A 20,549-nucleotide genomic window follows, 5' to 3' on the forward strand; every position below is an offset into this window, starting at 1 on the left:
TTTTCTTTGGGTTAAAAAACTTAGCCCAATCTTAAAATTTTAAATACTTTTGTTCAATAGATAATTAGTCTTCTTTTTTTTTTAATTGGTAAACCAATAGATAATTAGATACTAAACAAAAATTACAAAATGTAATAAATAAATTGTAAAAGCATAACCTAACACAAGGCCGGCCCGGCTTGGGCTTAGCCCAAGGCCTCAACCCTAGCCTAGCCCGACCCTGACCCCGGGCTTGAAAATTCAACCCTAATTCGCCCTCAGGGTTGAAAAATCCTGCCCAGACCCTGTTCGGGCTCAGGGTGGGCTCGGGCCGACAAGGCAAAAGTTAAACCCCTAATCCTACCTCTTCCCACTAATGTAACGACAAGGACACTAGCTATAGACAAAGACACTTGTCCTCGTTGAGATTTACAATGACACTTGTCACTAGGGGATACACCGAACGCAGTCAGACAAGGATTGTGAATCCTAAATTGACTCAAACAAGGTTGCCCACTTAGTGGGTGGCCTAAGCTATGAAAAATGGAGGGGAGGGGACTCCAACGGTTTTAGCAGTCTCCCCTCCCCTTCAACTTTCTCTATCTCTTCCTCCTACTCTTGGATTGTGAATTAGGGTTTTTGAAACCCTAGGTGAGAGAGTGTATGTGAGGTGTTTCTTGAAGAATGCAAGTGTTACATGCGAGTGCCTTGGATTGCTCGAGTGTGGAAGAGCTAAGTTCGTGTGGAGGAACTTCGATTGCAGTTCAAAAGGTAACCCATATCTTCATCATTAGATATTTAATAGGTAAATTTCGTATGCAAGAGAAACTGATACATTCCTTTGTTGTGTCAGGGTTGCCCGGCCTTCAGTAAGAACTAAAATTGATTAGGTACAAGCCCACAACCGCCCATGTGTTTTTTGTAGGAACCTTGAAGGGGCCAAATGGGTAAAATTTGTGAGTTTTGAATGAATTCTTTTCAAGTGCCGCTAGAAGCAACGAAGTAAAATGGTGGGCATTGTTTGAGGCTGAGCTTGGAGTTTCTCCCTCTGACAGTCTGACTCTCTCATATGTCTACGAAACGTTTTATACCGATACCGATACGTGACACCTTGGTCTCAACTTATCATGTATGGAAGATACTCCTAAATTAACTCTAATTCATTCATTCCTTTTTATCCTTACTAGTTTTACTCACATCTATCTCAACATCCTCAGTTCAGCCATGATTAGATGTATTTTCATAGCGAAAACATCATTTCTGATCATATAAAATATTTCTTTGAATTTTGATGGAATACGACTAACGCACAACACTCCAGAAGTATCTATCCACTTTATCTATCATTCTTTGTACAACATCATCCTCTATTTCTCCTCTATTTATGGTGGAAGCTAGATACCTATATCATTTTGAGATATTTCCTAATCATCAATTTTCACCACCCCACTTTTCAGTCCTACTTTTACTGAAGTTACTCTCCATATACTTTGTTTTTGCTCAACTTATCTTAAAACCTTTCGAATTTTAAGTAAATATTCATAATTCCACCTTAGCATTTATCTCTACTTTTGATGAGTGATGGTAGTGATAAATGGGCTTTAAGACCGTATTTGTTTGTGCTAATCATAGATGAGTTGAGTAGAGATATTCAGGATCAGGTCCCTTGTTGTATGTACCCAACAACTATTTACCTTGTCCACCTGTACAGCTTCTGTTGGAATATGTAATCCAGAATACCGTGGGGGTATTCTGGTCCTTTTGGAGTAGATTTATTCTTATGATATTAGGATTAAGTTGCTGCTCTTATAGAGTAAGCTAGTTAGGAGTAATTATGTCTATTTCAGTCCTTTTGTAACTTTCTCCTCTATTATAAATAGATGGACTTACCTATAAATGATTCTAACACATTATAATATCTAATTCTCTCTTTCTAACCCATGGTTTGCTAACATGGTATCAGAGCCAAGTCTGATCTAGGTTAGAAAGAAAGAAAAAACCCTCATTTTCTTCTTCAATTGACTTCTCCCTCCTTTCTCTCTCTCGGTTTCACCTTCTTCTGGTTTTCTTCTTCTCATCCTTGTAAAGGGGCAGCACTAATGAGGTAAAACCTAAACCAATGATTTAGTTGTTGCCCTCCTCCATCCTATCTACTTTTTTTTCATTAAAATTCTATTGGAACCATACCTGCAACTTGAAGGTTTTCAAAATTTTCTTGAAGATCAGATTCCTCTCACTCAAGAAGGTTGATCCTCCATTGTTGGAGCCTCCTATGCAACCTTTTCCAGCACTCTTCTACCTTCTTCTATCTACTCTCCTTTCTTTTCTTCTCCAGCCTTGATTTACCCCAATCGATTTGGCCAAACCCTTAACCTTCTAATTTTGGATCAACCCTTGGTTCTCACAATCCAACCATCAGATCAGGCTGAGATTTCTTGCACAGGGTACTCCCTATACAAGTCCTACTCAGCCTGAGTTTGGACCCTTTTTGATGGCTGGATTAGTTTCTACAGCAAAGCTTCCTTAACCTTCTAATTTGGTTACCTACTAAAAATCTTGGCAAAACCCTGAATCCAATCGAATTTAGGGAAAACCATGACACATCGATTTTTGGGTTAAGGATTTCTTATGCTGCTGTAATTTTATGGAAGTGTTTCTACCATCAAGTAGATACCCTACCTCATCAATTAATGGCTTAAAGAAGTTCCTTTTTTCTATGATAGTTGCTGCCTTATTTTTCTGCAATTTTTTGGTGTTTCTCCTTCTTGAAGATCAAGTCTCATTATTACTGGAGATTGGATGTTTGCATTGGAAGTCCCATTCTAGCAGTACAGATCAACATCTATTATAAATCTACATCAACAATTGAAGCCCCTTTTCCCTATATCGATTTCACTTTCAGGGTTTTCAAAAACCCTGACTTTAATCAATCTTAGGGTTAGGGCTATTCTTTTTTGCTGATTTTTTGAGGAGAGTCTTATACATATCAAAGAAGCATACGACCCAAATATCAGCATCATTCTTGGAGTTTTTTTGAAAAAAATTCAGGTTTCACTCTTATGGCTCGATTTCTCCAACTATCAACCTATTCTTTTATTGGTTCCTATGTGGCTGGCTGCTTCAACTACCTATGGATCTGTTGGGTTATTTATTTTATACTTGCTGGTTTTATTGAGCTTTACTACATACCTTGCTAGTTCTATTGATTGGCTTCTGTAAATATGACTGATTGACATGTTACTGCTACGTTTATGAGAACTACTGCTGCCCTATTCTTGAGACTAAGTATCCTACTATTAGAGATTGAATTTCTTTCATTGTTGAAGACTCGAATTTACTACCCTAGAGATCAGTTTATTTGGGATGAGAACAATGTGTTCCATAGTTATTGGTTGCAACTACGAACCAATTCGGTTGTGTGAAGTTTTCTTTACTAATTCAAATCCAGCTTATTTTGAGAGTTTGATCCTAACATTGTTCAGTAATTTAGATCTGATCCAAGTTTTTTTGAAGTTTATTACATCAATTCTGCCCAAATATTTTCGTCAGTTCTATTTAGCATGTGAGAGTTTACAAATTGGAGTTTTGCACATTGGTTCTTCCGTGTTTGAAGATTGATCAAGCCTTGAGGATTGGAGTCTTTCCTTGCTTCAAATCAGATCTGTTTACTTATCAGACTTGAATATTGGAGTTTGGTGTCTCTCACTTGCAAGAGTTTCCATCTAAGGAGTTTGTTTGATCGTTATCCCACTGGTTTTTTTTTTCACTTCACCACCTCCCATACCATACTTTTGGCATATACCCATAACCACTTTGGAAGTTATGGTATTCTCTAAATTGTCATTTCTTCCTTTTCCATTACCCTTAGCACCTTTTGAAAAATTCTAGAATATCATACTTTTGCACTATTTCTTACATCATCTCCGTTATCTATCCACATGTACTACTACACGTGCGGGGGGGATTATGTACAATACACCTGCAGCCATTGCAGAAAGCAAAACTTGCAGGAGCAATGGTGAAAAATATAGAAAATCAATCTTCTCCATCATTGCTAATGGGTATCCTTTATTATTGGGTTGAGTTTGCCGTAAGCGAGAGATGAAGAGTATTGAAGATGGTTTGTTATTGCCTGCCTATTTGAGGATTTACAATGCCTATATGAGAATCTACAGTTGGGGTTGATCATTTTCGCTGTTTGATTCATTTGTTTCCATTGATTGCTGCTCTAATTGCTTATCAGTCAGAGATTCATCATTGGACAGCTATAGAAGATTGGTGAAAGCTACCTTTTTTGGAAGACATTCTAGTCTCGGTTTGCTGATCAAGTCTGCCTAGATTTTGAAGATCTATTTTTCAAGTTCTTGAAGGTTTTTTTGGGAGCTGCATTCATTTGTCAAGCTGGACTCTGCTGCAACTTTGTTTCTTCCCGTTTTGTTCAAGTTAGACATTAGTGCTTTGTATGCGCCAACTTGAGGGGGAGTGTTAGCATTATTATGGAGTTTTTTTTCTTCTTATTAGTTCAAGCTGGATCCTCCTTCTTTACTTGTATGTATAATCCAACTTGAAGGGGAGCGTTGGAATGTGTAATTCAGAATACCCCCAGTCCTTTTGGGGTAGATTTATTCTTATGATATTAGGATTAAGTTGCTGTTCTTATAGAGTCAGTTAGTTAGGGATAATTATGTCTATTTCAATCCCTTTGTAACTTTCCCCTCTATTTATGAGCTTACCTATCAATGAATCTAACACATTTTATTCTCTAATTCTCTCTTTCTAACCCACGGTTTGCTAACAGCTTCCTTCATCCGAATAGCCGCCTTCATCTGCATACCCACTAACATAACAACCTTCCTAGCAATCAACATATTGGCTTGCCGGGTCCGATGCTTCTATTGTAACACCCATCTTCCATATCGGAGAAAAGGTCCCTTTTCATCACTACCATCATAGGTTTCAGATTATAGGCTTGATCCACATTCATCAGCGAACGCAGAAAAACACAATCTCCTCCAATTTCCCGCAATAGCACCATATAGTTATAAACAAAAGCATAATTTTATTGTTTAATGTGCCACATCTATCACAATTGATTGTTAAAGACTCGCCAACCTCTCATGTCTTTCAACCATTGGAATGAAACAGAATTACAGGTGCCACAGCTTTAGGTTATGTTGTATCAAATAAGAGTTTTATCATTCAACTATTTCAATTACAAGCATCAGTAATTGTAAGTTAAAATCATAAACAATCGGGGATCAAAATCAGACTCACACCACTGGTCCAACGTGTTTGAGGGGTTTTGCATTCCTAGTGCAATAAATAATCTGCAAGAGATTACGAGGACTTTGATTGTGTACAAGGCCACAGATTCTTGCAACTCTCTCTTGTTGAGTACGTGATTGATATTCGGCTCAAGATGAATCACAGGCAATGAAGTGTTTTTGACGCGACAATGTAGCACAGCCTGATCAGTGACTTACATGGATGGGTAAGAACTCTGTCGAGTATCAACACCACCTGAAAGAACACATGAAAAGCAAATTAATAAAAGTAGAGGGAGTAGAAACATAAACCCAGAATATATCCTTCATCTGCCATGACACGATTCCCGGAGGAGGTTTGGGTTTACCCTGATGCTTCATTCAGCCAGATGGTTTTTATCCTTTGAAACATACTTTTTTTTTTTGGGAAACATATACATACTCTTGGATCCTTCAAGTAATTACTTCTTCAGGCAGTGGAAAGAATAAAATAAAATGAATAAGTTTAGCCAGGCTAACCATTGGCCCAGGAGATCTCAAAGGTGGGTCACCTATGGGTAAAAGCCAGTTTGAACTACGTTTGTCACCTGTTATAACAAGAAGCAGCTAAGAGTTTCTTAACTGAAATAGAGAGCGAGAAAGACTTGCACATACTTATGGAATATATCAAATTTCATGGACTTCCAGAAAGTAAAATAAAGAGCTCTTCATCAGTAATTGCTCCCATCTCCATTGCTCGTTCCAGTGCAGTTAGGCCCCCACCATCTTTGATTGATGTACTTGCACCTCTAATTAAGAAACATGTTAAAATCATATAATAATATAAAAAGCAGAAGCCAAATCCCTTTTCTAGCAGTAGGCAGATTCCATGGCAGGTGCATGTGGAGTTTATGTTGTCGGTAATGCCCTTCATTTGGGTCTCTAACAGATACAGAATGTGTCATGAACATGGTGACACAACTGGAACACTAACAAAAGCAAGAAACAGAAGGATATAAAAATAAGCATAAAAATAGAATAAAAAAATCATAATACAGTTACCAGAATCACTGGACGTAAAAGGGAAGGAAAATGATCCATCAGCACATGAAGTCACTGAAACGTATATATATGAAACATGTCTGAACATCTTACAATCAGTTATCATTGAGGATTTAAAATTTGGGATTGTTGCCGGATTGCCACCAGCAATCCCGATCAAGATCGCCCTTAAAATTTTCAAAATATCGAAAAAATCCTGTATATATATATTAAAAAGAAGCATAAAAGTCAGATTAACTCTAATCATTAATTTTGAATTCTTAGAAAAGATGTTATTGTTCCCCATTTTATTACTCATTTGAATGCTATGTAACAAAAAAAAAAAACTTCATTACATACATAGATCTATCTCATTAAAGGTCATATCTTCATATGCAATAAACATAAGATTGGGGGGGGGGGGGGATTTTGTTTTTCTCAACTTGAAATCATAACCTGCAAGCTCCTCGAAATACTTGGGTATATCTTGCTTGCTTTGGATCTCCTAGAAAATCAATTTTTTACACCATTTTTTTTTTTGGTGGCAAGTATCACTAATTGGTGTGAAATGACTTCAAATCCTCGAGTTAGGATTGGAGTAAAAATGAGTAGGGAAAAAAAAAAAAAAAGAGCTGCTGGTTGTTCTTTTCAGTTTAAGTTGCAGGTTGATCCAGGTGAGTTGGAATCTACAACAGATCCAAAAGATCCCTAATCAGAGTGCTTGACTTGCCCCATTTCTCGGTCGGATCAGTAAGGACCGATTCGGTTCCAGATTGAGCAATCTGCCCGATCCAATCCAGACTTTTAAAACCATGATTGACATGCAACAAAAAGATAGATGACATATAAATACCTAAGTACCTATGGTGATTAACCATCACAATTACTGTACGAATCATCTCCTAGAAAATCAAATTTTTACACCATTTTTTTTTTTGGGGCAAATATCACTAATTGGTGTGAAATGACTTCAAATCCTCGAGTTAGGATTGGAGTAAAAATGAGTAGGGAAAAAAAAAAAAAAAAGAGCTGCTGGTTGTTCTTTTCAGTTTAAGTTGCAGGTTGATCCAGGTGAGTTGGAATCTACAACTGATCCAAAAGATCCCTAATCAGAGTGCTTGACTTGCCCCATTTCTCGGTCGGATCAGTAAGGACCGATTCGGTTCCAGATTGAGCAATCTGCCCGATCCAATCCAGACTTTTAAAACCATGATTGACATGCAACAAAAAGATAGATGACATATAAATACCTAGGTACCTATGGTGATTAACCATCACAACTACTGTACGAATCATCTTTTTAAACTCATAACTAGAGACATGGTGTATAGAGTCTTCCAAGGAAATAAAAAGGTGGTTGGTTCAACTTCTGACAGGGAGTTCAAGGCTTGCAGGAAAGTCAGTCCCATTCCATATTCCCTCTTTTATTTATTTTGTGCTCATTGGAACTCCTGGATCCATATGTAGGTCCAATATACAAATGTTGCTATTTGAGGGAACCATACCAAAGGGGTTTGTATTCCTGAATCATCTTCAAGAAGCTCACATTGCATTTACACCTGGTTGAACCCCAACTGCCTTACCTATTGCCACCCTGATACACTGTTTCTCATGAGCTCCAAGGAAGACCATGAGGATTGAAGGAAACCATAGAAACCCTATTTAGCAAACCTTCTTGTTTCCAGTATATTTTCTTACGTGGATCTGTCTATACAAAGTAATTAACTAGACATAAAATTTAGTCCAGACTGGGACTACAGAAAGGGTTTCCTACATTTCATTTAACTTTTGGGGTGCTAACCTTTTGGCTATAGTTAATATAACCAAGTTGAAGAGAGCTTCTGTATACTAAGCAGCCTGTAGATGGATCCTATATAAACCTAAATCTCTTTGGTTTCAAAATGATTTGAGGTAGAGTTAGATATTACTTGAGTTGATCAAGATCTGATATAAATCTCTCTTTTGTCAAGGTCTTCATGTGTCCTTTAATTTGTGTCACAGGAAAAAGAATGCTCCATTTGTTTCATGAGAAATTTTTGAGAGAAGTAAATAACCCTCGATGATAAAAGTAAAATTATTTTTTACGCAATCTGGGTTCGAAAACCCTTGTCCAGATTGCATTAGGGGCCCGCCCACCCAATCAACAATACTCCAATCTGCCGGCCCAAATCTGAAGGAGGCCAGGGCATCCGCCGTATTAGTGATTACAATATTGCAGGCCTCCTCAAGCTGATCTGTAAAATCTCCTCCAAGCAGGAATCTATTTGGATTAATTGGGTTTACTCTTACCTCCTCAAAAATTATTCAATCTGGACTGTTCCCCAGCGTGCGGACCCCTCCTGGGTCTGGCGAAAAATCCTTCTCCTTCGTCCCCTTGCCCTTAGTGCCACCTCCTCTGTGATCGTTGATGGTACCTCCATCTCTCTCTGGCTTGATCCTTGGCATCCTGCTGGAGTCCTTTTCAACCTTCTGGGTGCCCGTGGGGTCTACTCTATTGGTATCCCCAAATCTGCCCCTCTTTCTTTATCTCCAGTGGCTCTTGGTCCCCCCCTACCCCCTTCCCCTCCGGTCTCACCCAGGTCTGGGCCTCTCCCCCCCCCCCCCCTCCACCCCCCATCCCACTCATTCGAACAAAGTTACCTGGCTCCCCTCCCACATGGGTATGTTTTGTTAACGCTCCGCTTGGAATTTTGTTAGACCTCAAGGCCAACCTGTCCCTTGGCGTAATCTTGTTTGGTTCAAAGGCCATATCCCTAGACACTCCTTCAATGTCTGGAGAACCTTAAACCTTTGCCCCCTACCCAATCCTTCCTCATCCACCGCCGCATCCCTGTTTCCCCCTCCTATATCCTTTGTTGGAATGTTAGAGAGGACGTGGATCACCTTTTCTTTTCTTGCCCCCTAGCCTCCTCTATTTGGAAAAAAGCTCTTCAGTCCATTTGGCCCTGGGCTAGACGACACCTTCCCTTCGCTCGGGAGTGGCTTTGGCTCAATATGTCCTTTTCTGGTAGCTCTATTTGTGACACTGTTGGTAAGCTTGTGTTCGGTGCTGCCATCTCTCACATTTGGATGGAGTGGAATCTTCGTAGATGGACTTCCAACTCCCGGTCTATTGACATGACTTGGAAAGCCATCTTTTTTTATGTCAGTTCTAGGCTTCATATGGTTCCCCATAGATCTCTTTTAGACTCCCCAAGGAACAGGCACATTGTTGTTACCTGGGGTTTAGATTCTTCTCTCCTTTGCTCTCCCAGCCAGGGCCCCTAGGCCTGTGGCTTTGTTTTGTATAGCTCCCCCCCTCCTTTTCCCCTGTGTATTCCCCCCTTCTTTCCCCTCCCCTACTTTTGGGGTTTTAGTAATGAATTTTTATTCACCCAAAATAAAATAATAAAAAATACTCCAAGTTTTAAAAAGGAATGATAGTTTGGTAAATAACCAGAAATTTTAAGGGGCTGTTTTTTTTGGGTGAATAAAAAAATTCATTACCAAAGAGAGAAAAAAAAACAAAGAAGAGCCCCCAAGGGGGAATTACAAGAGCAAATAGCTAGCCATAGCCTCAGCTAAGGGGAGCTGGAGCAACAAAAGAGACATTAGAGAGACCCCAGGATACAACAATAGCTTCGAGTTGATTTCAAAAGAAATGGAATCCCAAATCCGTTGATAAGAACGAGAGTTGGAGGTCCATTTCCTGATATTACGCTTCATCCAAATATGATTGAGGGCAGCACAAAAAGCCATTTTTCCAACTGTGTCACAAATAGAGGATTCGGCATAGGTCATATCCACCCAAATCCATTATTGGAGAAAGGGAGAATTCTTCTAGGCATAGTTATCAAGGCGTCACCATGGCGTCCAGGCTCCTTGGTCGCCATGGCGGGTAACTTGCCGCTATGACGGTGTCGCCTTGATTTTTTTACCCTCTAAAACGCCTGGCCGCCTTCCCCCTTGATAAGTATGCTTCTAGGGGCAGGCCAGCATTTGCTCAGAATGCCTTTCCAAATGGCCTTCGAAGTAGGCCACTCAAAAAATAGGTGGTTCCAGTCTTCCACATTGTTCCAGCAGAGGTAGCAAGCAGGGGAGACTTGGATCTGACGACTACGAAGAAAGGCCTGAGTTAGAAGACAGTTGGTGAAGACTCTCCAGACTGTGAATCACTGGCAGGGGATATGATGCTTGAACCAGAGAAGATTCCTCCAGTCAGCCGTCAGGCCTTTCCACCGAATGAGATTCCAAGCTGCCTTGGATGAGAACGAGTGCGAGCTGTTTGCTGACTAGGAAACACAATCACCTCTACCTGGCGGTCTTCTGGAGATGGACTGAAGGTCATTCCAAATTTGGTTCAGCGTCGGGGAAGAGGTAGGGGGGGCAGCCCAGTCAGCATGATCGAGTATGTCCGCTACCAGAGCAAGCCTATGAAGCCCAGAAGCATAAATAATTCTTGGGGTGACCAAGTGGAGAAGGATCCTCTTAGGGTGTCAGTGATCCAACCAAAGAGAAGTAGAGAGACCATCGCCAATCTGGGAGTGGATGGCATGAAGAACAAGGTGATGGGAAGCAATGATCTTGCGCCAAACCCAAGAAGCATTAGAAGAGGCTGAGGCAGTCCAAATGGAGTCCTGTCGAAGAAGACCCGAATAAAATGAAGTTTTTCTTTTTTTTTTTTTTTTTGGAATTGGAGAGCTTTAATTAGGGGGGGGGGGGGGGATAGGCACCAAGGTGGTTTGAACTCATGACCTCGTATTTGAGGAGTTGGCCTTTTGCCAACTGAGCTGACCCCTTGGGGTATTTTAAGGGGCTGTTAGGTAGACTAGAAGGGCATGGACACAAAAAGGATTAGTATTTAAAGAATAAGGGTAGACTAGGCAATGGTAAGAAATAAATGATAGGGAGAGATTTACATGAAAGGAATGGGTATTTTCAGAAATAGAAAAATTATGGTGACAATTAAAAGACTTTTCACTAGGTTGTATTCTTCCTTACGATGAAAAACACAAAGGGGAGCAAACCTGCAGTAACAGTTTCAGAAAACTTGAGAAAACTCTCTCATCAGATACCCAATCGAAGTGAAACCTTGAGTAGGTAATCTCCACTCATATCCCCCTTGAAATGAAACCAATAATGTTCCCCGAAAGCAAGGTTAAAGCTGAGAATATTTCTGCAAGTTTGGTCTGGCAGTAGAGGAAAGACCAGACTTGAAGTTTTGTTTAGAACTAACAACCCAGATGGGATTTCAGTCTCAGATTTGGCAGTCCGAGTCACCCAAGGACTTGTGAGCACCCCACAAAATTTCAAATTGGAAGGTCACAGTAGGAGGGAGATCAAACCCCAAACTTTGGGCCTGCCAGTGTCGCCCTGAACAGAGGTAACGATAGAAGTAACAGTGAGATAGAAGAAAGGTAAGACAACAAGGAAGATGGAGAAGAAAAAAGAAAGGAAACAGGAAGAACTAAGCGGAGCTTACCTAAGGAGAGGTTCAGTCTCAGACCAAGGAGCACGAGAAGAAGGAAAGAGAACATTCAGCCAATAGGCTAACACCGTAGGACTCCAAAATAACTCAATAGCTATCCATTCATTCCATTCTCTATATCATCGATGGATTACAAGCCAATGTATAAAGATAAAATTCCTTACAAAATAATACAAAACCTAATCTGTTTTGGAAAATAAACAATGTAGGAAAATATGAAATTATTTCCTATGTAATCTACCCAACTCAATAAAATAAAAGGTTACAAGTAATCCCCAACTAAATAAACAAGTAAATTACTACCAGTGTCATGCAAAAGATCTCCTTCCCATCCACCTTTGTTAATTGGATCTACCATTGTAATTTCCTCCCCCCCCCCCTTCTTCTCGGTACTACTTATTAATGGTAGTCCTGTCGGTTTTTTTATCCTCCTCTATTGGCAATCGCCAAGGTTGTCCCCTCTCCCTCTTACCTCTTCACTCTAGCACTCGAATTGCTTTCCAGAAGCATCCAATCTTTTTTTTGGCTGAATAAAAAATTCATTACCAAAGAGAGAAAAAATTACAAGGCCCCGAAAGGGGAGCAACAAAACAAGGAATCGAAAGCCAACGCCTTAGATATGAGGGGCAAGAGGAACAAGAGAGACAGAAGATAGGCCCTAGGAGACAACAATGAGCCTGTTCCTTGGGGTGTCAAGGCAAGAAGAGGGAGAAGCTGACGATAATTTCGCCTTAATTTCAAAAGAAATGGAATCCCAAATCTACTGATAAGACCTAGAGTTGGAGGTCCATTTCCTGAAATTACGCTCCATCCAAATATGGTTAAGAGTTGCACAAAAAGCAAGCTTTCCCACCGTGTCACAGATAGAGGAACTGGCAAAGGTCATATCAATCCAAATTCACTCACGGGAGAAAGGAAGGATTCTTCTAGGGGATGGCCAGCATTTGATCAAGATACCTTTCCAAATTGCTGCCGCAATAGGACAGTCAAAGTGAAATGAAAATCATTGATAGTACGGAGAAGGAACCCATGGAATTACTTTAAATTCATTTTTTTTTTTTGGTGGGGGGGGGGGTGGGGGTGGGGGGAACTAGGATGTGAGCTGCTTCTGTCACTTTTTTGTGGAGTACTGACCATTCAATCAATGCCCAAAATCCACAACATTTCCTACTCTACAAATAAACTGTTCTGTCCAGGAAGCATTTGTCTATTCAAAGAAAATAAAAGCTTGATTACACCAAAATCATAATGAAAGGCTGATTAGGTCACTTTATTTGTATGTGCAAGGCAGTTAAAGTGGATTCCGCAATAATATAAGCAGAAAATCAGTATATCATTCTCATTCTTTCATTGTTAACACAGAAAGTAAGACCCATGTAGCCACAAATTGATCAATACCATTAAAATTGAAATATTACCTTCTAAGAAGATATTTGGCATATGGATTTTTTCCTTTTGAAATGCAATAGTGCAGGGGAGTCCTTCCATGGAAATCACGCATATTTATGTCAGCACCAAACTGTAGCAACAGCTCGAGCATCACAAGATCACCAACATGACATGCTAAATGCAACAAGGAACATCCCTGCAGGAAGCTTTCTGGCTCACTGGAGTCCTTAGTTCTATCACATGCCTCCGGATCAGGCTGCTTTTTCCCCAATGTCTGAAAACCATCATGTGAGTCCGGTGTACAAGGAAGATGACAAAGATCAGCACCATCAACTTCATCATAGATGGTATTGATATTAAATTCTGATGTCACAATGAGACGATATACTGCCCTTAAGTTATTAGTTCTAACAGCTTCCCAAATGCGGGTGGCAAACGAAGAATTTTCAGGTCCACTAGATTCTCTGATGACCAGTAGTTTGTCTACATACTGCATAAATGCAAATAGGTATGAGTTGTCTCATGCCCCAACCAAAAAAGTTAAAATCAAGAAATGATCACAGAATTTAAGGTTCTTTTGTACAGTTATGTTCAAAGCTGGGCAGTTGACAAATATACTGCAGCCTGAGGGGGAGTGTTAAGAGTATCGATTAGACACTGGGATATTCTTGTAATTTGGCCTTTATACTTTTCTTTTATAATTAAACCATAGGGACTTGATGTGAAATCCGCAATAAATTTTAAATTTTTGGAACTTGTGTGATTTCAGGTTTCAGCTTTGAGTCTATGGTGGCATTGATGTTATGGGCTGCATCGGTCGAGGATACCGATGAATCTCTCGACACTCCTATGGAGGATTCCAGGGATTCTTCCCAACTTGCCCTTCTAGAGTCAGAGGACCCCTGTGGAACCCCGCACCAGAGTTACCTGTGTCGGATTTGCTACCTGGCGGCTATGCAGAACCTCTTCCTTAATTAAACTCAATGTACGTATAATTTAAATGTATTCTTGTAGTGTTATGTACGACCAATTAGAGTTATAGGGGTATTTTAGTAAATTTGCCCCTGTGGGACCCATTTCCCCAGTGGGGAATCCTATTCCCGACATTTACCCGTACCCGGTTTACCTTTGAAATTTTAAGACAACATTATGTAGTTAGAATAATCTAAGTAATAAGTAATTTTAATAAAAAATAAGATTTAAGAAGCATTTCTAAAAATAGATTCTACTTTCTTTCTAAAACAAACCAAACACTATCTAATTAAAGCACTACTTATATATATGTAACTAATCTAATAAATCATACACTATTCACAAATCACTAAGAAGGGAGAAAATGATTTCAGCTTGGGAACCTTAGAGAAGAAGAAAAGAGAAGAAGGAAAAGAAGGAAGAAGGGAGCTCTATACTTGGGGCTTTGGTTTGGTAATTGAAATTGAAGCTTGGGAATCCCTATAGGAGACTTTATTGCCCAAGACTTGGGCTGTCTTCATCTTTGCTCACTGCTGTACCAAGGTAAGCCATGAATCCATGCTCTTTCCACCTTCTCTTTCTCTATTCTTCAGGCCTAATCATGCCTAATAGATTTCTGCCATTAAAGCTTTTAATCCAAGCTTAAATAATGGAAGTTCCACCTAATTTCTTACTGTTTTAGTGTTGTTTGGGTTCAACCATACCTGAATCTTCATGGCTGTCCCTCTATTGAACACAATTGCTGATTCTAATGGCCAATTCATAAACCCTAAATATGAAATTTGGGTTTGATTGATAAAATCCAAAAATTTGAGTTGAATTTTTCAAATTAATTAATGAGGTTAGTTGGACCCACCTTAATATTGACTTAGATCATGAAATTCAGGGCATGCATGTCAAGATCTGACCATTAGGAGCAAAACCCCCAATTCGGCCTCAGGGCCAGATGCAGTTGCAGGCCTAGAGCTGGACGTCCGGCCCTGTATCCCTCTGAATCCGGCTGCTCCTTTTCGTGCCCCTGCTGCCCTAGTATCTTGGGGTTGCCCTTAGCTTCTATTTGAACCTAATGGATGTTATTTGTATGTGATTTAGGGCTGTAATTCCTGTATTTTCTCTATCTTGACTGGATCTTTTGGAAAGTATTTGGCTAGGACTAGTCTACTGTACAGGTAAGGGAACTTGATTTTAATTTTTGGCGTGTTTATCACTTTAATTTCCTGTTGTTTTGAATACCATTTCATGCATCATTAAAACTACTCAGATGCATATAGTTTCTTAACTTGTATTTATTGCACTAGAATCTGCATGTGAACTAGGCTGCATTGGCATTTTGCATTGCATTGATATTTATTGTTATTGTGAATTTATTGATGGTGAAGTACTGTACTTTTATAATTCAGCTATCCATACATGTGCCATCATGAATAGATTGCACTGGGCTAGGTTGTATATCATCACCCAGTACTACGTCCCTTACCAACAGGGGAAGAGGTGTTAGACAACCTGTGGTACAGCCGAAGGGTATGCCGGGGTACCATTCACTGTCCCATGTTAGCGTGTGTACTCCGCTGTGGGAATAAACAGTAGGGTTGGTCTTTGGGGGTCTGCTGTTTGGGCTGCCTGGTGACATGTCTGAACTAGCGGGTCCTCGCCGTGATAGAATGGTTTCGCTCGGGTGACCGACGTCTGGTTATGTGTTTCCGGGACCGAGGTTAGCATCTATCACAGTAGTACTTATACCTCATGAGACTTAGTATCCATGTTAGGAGCATGCCAGATTAGAACATGCATCATGAATTATTGTGTTTGTTTGCATGTATTCCCTTGCTAGGCTCAGTAGAGAGCTCACCCCCGTGAATATCCTTATTTTTCTTACAGATGAAACTACTCTCGTTGTTGCTAGTGTTTCTGTGAGGATTCCTCCTACTCAGGACTCTCCTGCTGCTCATGGAGTTGATACTCCTCTCCTGGTTGAGCACGATGCTTCGTGTTCCTGCGATGACTGCGCGTTCTCCTGATCCTCAAGAATGATCAGGCTCTTTCTTCCTCTTTTGTTATAACACTTTTGTAGTAATTATTGTATATAGTCTTTTTGGGCCTTTGAGTTCTCCTTTTGTGAATCACCAATGTAACTCTCTTGTACATAAATGTTCATATAAATATAACTGTTATCACTAGTTCTTCTTTATTACTGTCTTATTGCCTTATTTAATTGCTTCCGCTGCATTTAAATTTTGATTATTATGAATGAAATTGCGAATAGAGTACTGCACTTGCGATCCTGGTGGGTTGATTGGATGTGAGATACATCCAGTCACACTTGGCCCTTATAAACCGGGCCGGGGTGTGACACTTGATAGGGTATTCTACCATCTACTTTCTTTCTTCTTTTTTTTTTTTTTTTTAACCCGAACTTACCTGGGACCCGGGGCAGCCCCAAAACTTTATTGAATAATCAAAGAATAAAGAATACAAGGGGGGACATTCCACCTTACCCCAAACCCATGCGAACAACCTGTAACCCCTTAACCCCCACCCACATTAGACTCTAAGGACCGGCAGGCCCTCCCTATCCTCCCTGATGATTACTTGGAAGGTTCCTGAGGGCAAATCATCCTGCTGGAAAGTGACCGATGACCTTGTCTCACAAGCCCGCTTGGCCAACCAATCAGCAGCCCTGTTGCTTTCTCTATACGCAAAATCCACTGTCGCCTGAGTAGCCTCAATCAGCGCTAAAATCTCATTAAACCAGTACCAACCTTTCCATAGGCTGCACCTCCGTAAGTTCACCATTCTCACTGTGTTGGCTGAATCTGAATTCACTACTACCTCTGTGAAACCCAGCTCTCGGCACAATCTAAGACCATCTCTCAAAGCTCTGAGTTCAGCTTGAGTGTTCGTGCACAATCCGTAGTGGTTAGAGAACGCTGCCAGGACAGCACCACCAGTGTTTCTAATCACTCCTCCTCCCCCCCCCCTTCTCCAGGGTTGCCCCGACACGCCCCATCCACATTAAGCTTTACTGAATGAAAAGGGGGACACTACTAAACCGGGAGGGGGAGAGGAATTTTAACTGGAGCAGCCTCAAGCCCAAAACATTGCAAGATTAACCTATCTCTAGCAGACCCCCCCCCTTGCTCACCTTCACTGGCATAGGGAGCCATCTACTTGATCTCCTATTTTCTCCCTTCTCAGTTCTCTTTCCTCTTCTTTTCTTTGTACTCCACTAATATTAAAGATCGTTTGATATTGTTACAAATGCAACTTCTTTAATTGTAGATATGTGAGGATTCTAACTTATTGCAATGCAAAAAGATTATTTGGTATAGACAATTTAAAGAATCAAGAATTCTCACCGACTCATTAAATATTTCCTCCACATCTCCAAAAAAAATAGAATGAAATAAATAAAATAATAAAGAAGAGAACTGCTCTGTAAGCTGTATTTAGTGGTTAAGGTGACTACACTTTTGGTTTACGTTGTTACCTTGCACATTTTGAATAGCGTTCTAGCTGGGAATTCAAAATAAAAAGGCTAGAACTGTTGAAATCAACACAGCTAAAATTGCATTAATTTTACTCTTGATAGTTAAGTGGCGCAGAGAAGAGGTGCTCCTTGAAGTACCAGCGCAGAAACCAGCATCAGAATAGGCCTCAGTTACTTAAACCAGGCCTGTGGTTCTTCTTTGACCTAAGTTCTGGTTCAGACCAAGCCTTGACGCTTGGGTGTTTCTGGTTCACTCAAAACCAGATCGTGGGAGACTTTTAGGGCTGATATTTTGTTTATTTATTTATTTGTAAAGGCTGTAATATTCCTTATTAATTCCAGTCATGTTATTGGTTAGTTTCCTTCAGTCTTTAGAAGCTCTAGTTTGGGTAGGAGACTTCCTTTCCATCTTGCGCAATAGGAAAGAATCCTGGTCTGTTTTGGTTATTTCTTTTTCCAGGTTATTCCCTATTGGCTGATGATAGCTTTCCTAAAGCCAATATGATTCAACGTTTGCAGTTTCTATAAAGCAATGTAAGGGTTACAGCCCACCCCCACGATTTTTCTGTTGGATAGAATTAGCTTTTGCCTTCTTCCTGCTCTGTGGGATTCAGAATATAACTGGGGGATGCAACTAACCCTTGGTGAAATGCTGAGGTTGGCTGATGGGATGTCAGTCTAGTTCCAGGTGGGACACTTGGTTGATGTCAATTTTTCTTTCTGTCATTCTTCTTCAACCAATCCATCATCAAATCAGATCAGCACTTTTGGATTTCTGTTCTGTTCTTGCGCATACTTTGCTTGCAGGAATTTCAGTTTCTCTATTGCTCAAGTCAGAGACTTCAAATCATACTTCAGATTTAGCAATCGGATTTTATTTTGAACATTTCTACAGTTTCAAAATCTGATTTTGACTTTTAAGTCTTTAGAGTCCTATTGCTATTCAAATTCTAGAATTTCGAGTATGAATTCAAAACTTCTGTTACAGAATCAGGTTGTTTCCTGTTATGAATTCTGAGTTCTGTTTGATATGCCGATAACAAATTGTTTCTGGTTTTGAATATATTAGAATCTGGTTTTTATTTCTGTTCTGGAACTTCTGTATCAAGTGTCTTAATTCCTGTAAGATACTTGCATATTTCCAGATCAGGCCATCAGATCTGGGCCAGATTTTATACAGTTTGTTCCCCTATCAGATTCTGATCTTCAATCAGAATATAAGGCACATCTGAGCTTTTGATTACAGTTTATTGAAATTCTTTTAATTCTGGTCATTACTTATTCTCTGTGATTCTGATTTTAAACTAAGTTTATGAGCCTAATCCTTTAGGATTCTAGAAACTCATCACTAACACGATTACTACTTTATTTTTTTGGAATATCACAAGGACCCGTATGCACTGATCAACAGAAAAAAGAACTACAAACTACATCCAGATAACAAAACTACAAAAGTAATGAATCCAAACAAGTACCTTCGAATGAATATATTTCTCCTTTTTTAAAATAGAGTCTTTGGGGCCAGGTTTGGTAACAGATAATAAGACCGCATTTGACTCATCACTTCTGCATGGAATCAAAACAAATAAAAGCCATCAATTTGCACCCAATTAGAAAATGGACACTGTAGTCAAGGTCACCCAGGGCCTACTCTAACTAGGCAGTCCAAAAAGGCCATGCAATAAGCATTATTATGACTGTTGAAAAATAGGGTGTCTTGTAAATATGTTGATGCTCCAGCCACCAAGTTTGTTTAGCCTAGATAACATAACCAACAAGTAACTTTTATGAACATACATATACATTGGTTATACAAGCTCAGAGGTAAACACATGGACACAAAATGCACCTGATGGTGCAGTCAGGATTTATTTTACTTGTTTTTCTTTACTTTTCACAGGCACAGCAATGCCCACTCCCCTTGGCCCATTTCTAGAGAAGCATCTTTAAAAGAAAGAGTCGGAAATCATTTGAAGAGCCAACCACAGAGATATTATGAATCAAGAATAATATTGAAATGGTATCATGTCCAATGCTTTCTCCGTTAATTACTTCCTTTTGTTTAGTTATTTTTGTCCTTCTTTAAGTTGCAATCAGTAGGTTTTTATCATGGGATGAAGGAACGAGAAAGTTTCTTTACTCCTCGTCTGAACTCAGAATGCGGGGGTTCAATAGAGATTTGGGTTTTTCCTTTTTTTAACTTTTCAATAGTGGAGTGCATTAAAGCCGGGGTGAAGGAGGTTCAGCCAAGGATTTAAGTCTCGGACCGTATCGTATCGTCTTGGCCGATACGTCTAGGTATTGGCTGTGATTGACACGATACAGGCCGAGACGTATCTTTTTTTTAAAAAAATGCAAATGTCTCGACTGTATCAAGACGTATCGACCGAGACGTACCGATACGATACGATACGATCGATACGTATCGATACAGCCGAGAGTTTTTAAAAAATATTATTTTATTATATTTAAAAAACGATACGTATCGAGACGTATCGAGTCGTCTCGATATGTATCGATATGTATCGACCGATACATAACGATACATATCGAGACGACTCGAGACGTCTCGATACGTATCGTTAACTTAAAAAACACATGGCCATTTCATTCTTGTCACCTGAAACTCGATTTCTAACAGTCCTGGCGGAAAAAAACTCTTCCCAGCTTTGAGAAACCCTTCCAAAAACACATTTAAACTTGCTTTTTGGGTAAGATTTCTTGAGGGCTTTCAATTCTTTGCCAAAAACGAATTAGAGGAGCTGAAATCACATCATTTGGTGGATCTAACAGCCCACATTCGAATTCAAAAGCTGTTCTTGAAGGGTTAGGTAAGTTTTTTGAAAACAACTTGAATCTTTTGCTTTAATCTTTGATTATTGGTATGTTTTTTGGTATGAATCAAAGAGAATATGTTAAACAAACATAGAAATTGCATTCTTTGTATGCATTTACAAAGATTTGGTTTCAA

The 20,549-nt window shown here is 39.7% G+C and overlaps 1 protein-coding gene across 6 annotated transcripts in view; it reads right to left on the reverse strand.

The window, feature by feature from the left end:
- Positions 1-5,101: 5,101 nt before the first annotated feature.
- LOC122645974 (ADP-ribosylation factor GTPase-activating protein AGD2-like) overlaps positions 5,102-20,549 on the reverse strand; it is a 128,664-nt gene continuing 113,216 nt past the window's right edge. For 2 of the 6 annotated variants that reach the window (XM_043839411.1, XM_043839413.1), the window contains 4 exons: positions 19,054-19,144; positions 13,149-13,609; positions 5,902-6,031; positions 5,205-5,499 (listed from right to left, as the gene is read on the reverse strand). In XM_043839411.1, coding sequence (XP_043695346.1) covers positions 5,917-6,031; positions 13,149-13,609; positions 19,054-19,144 — 667 coding nt within the window. In that variant the 3' untranslated portion in view covers positions 5,205-5,499; positions 5,902-5,916. Of the gene's footprint in view, positions 5,500-5,891; positions 6,032-13,148; positions 13,610-19,053; positions 19,145-20,549 lie in introns of those variants that run through there. The other 4 variants (XM_043839409.1, XM_043839408.1, XM_043839410.1 and 1 more) reach the window with 4 other exon arrangements.

This window comes from Telopea speciosissima, chromosome 11 (genome assembly GCF_018873765.1).
Source record: "Telopea speciosissima isolate NSW1024214 ecotype Mountain lineage chromosome 11, Tspe_v1, whole genome shotgun sequence".
Taxonomy (NCBI): Eukaryota; Viridiplantae; Streptophyta; class Magnoliopsida; order Proteales; family Proteaceae; genus Telopea; species Telopea speciosissima.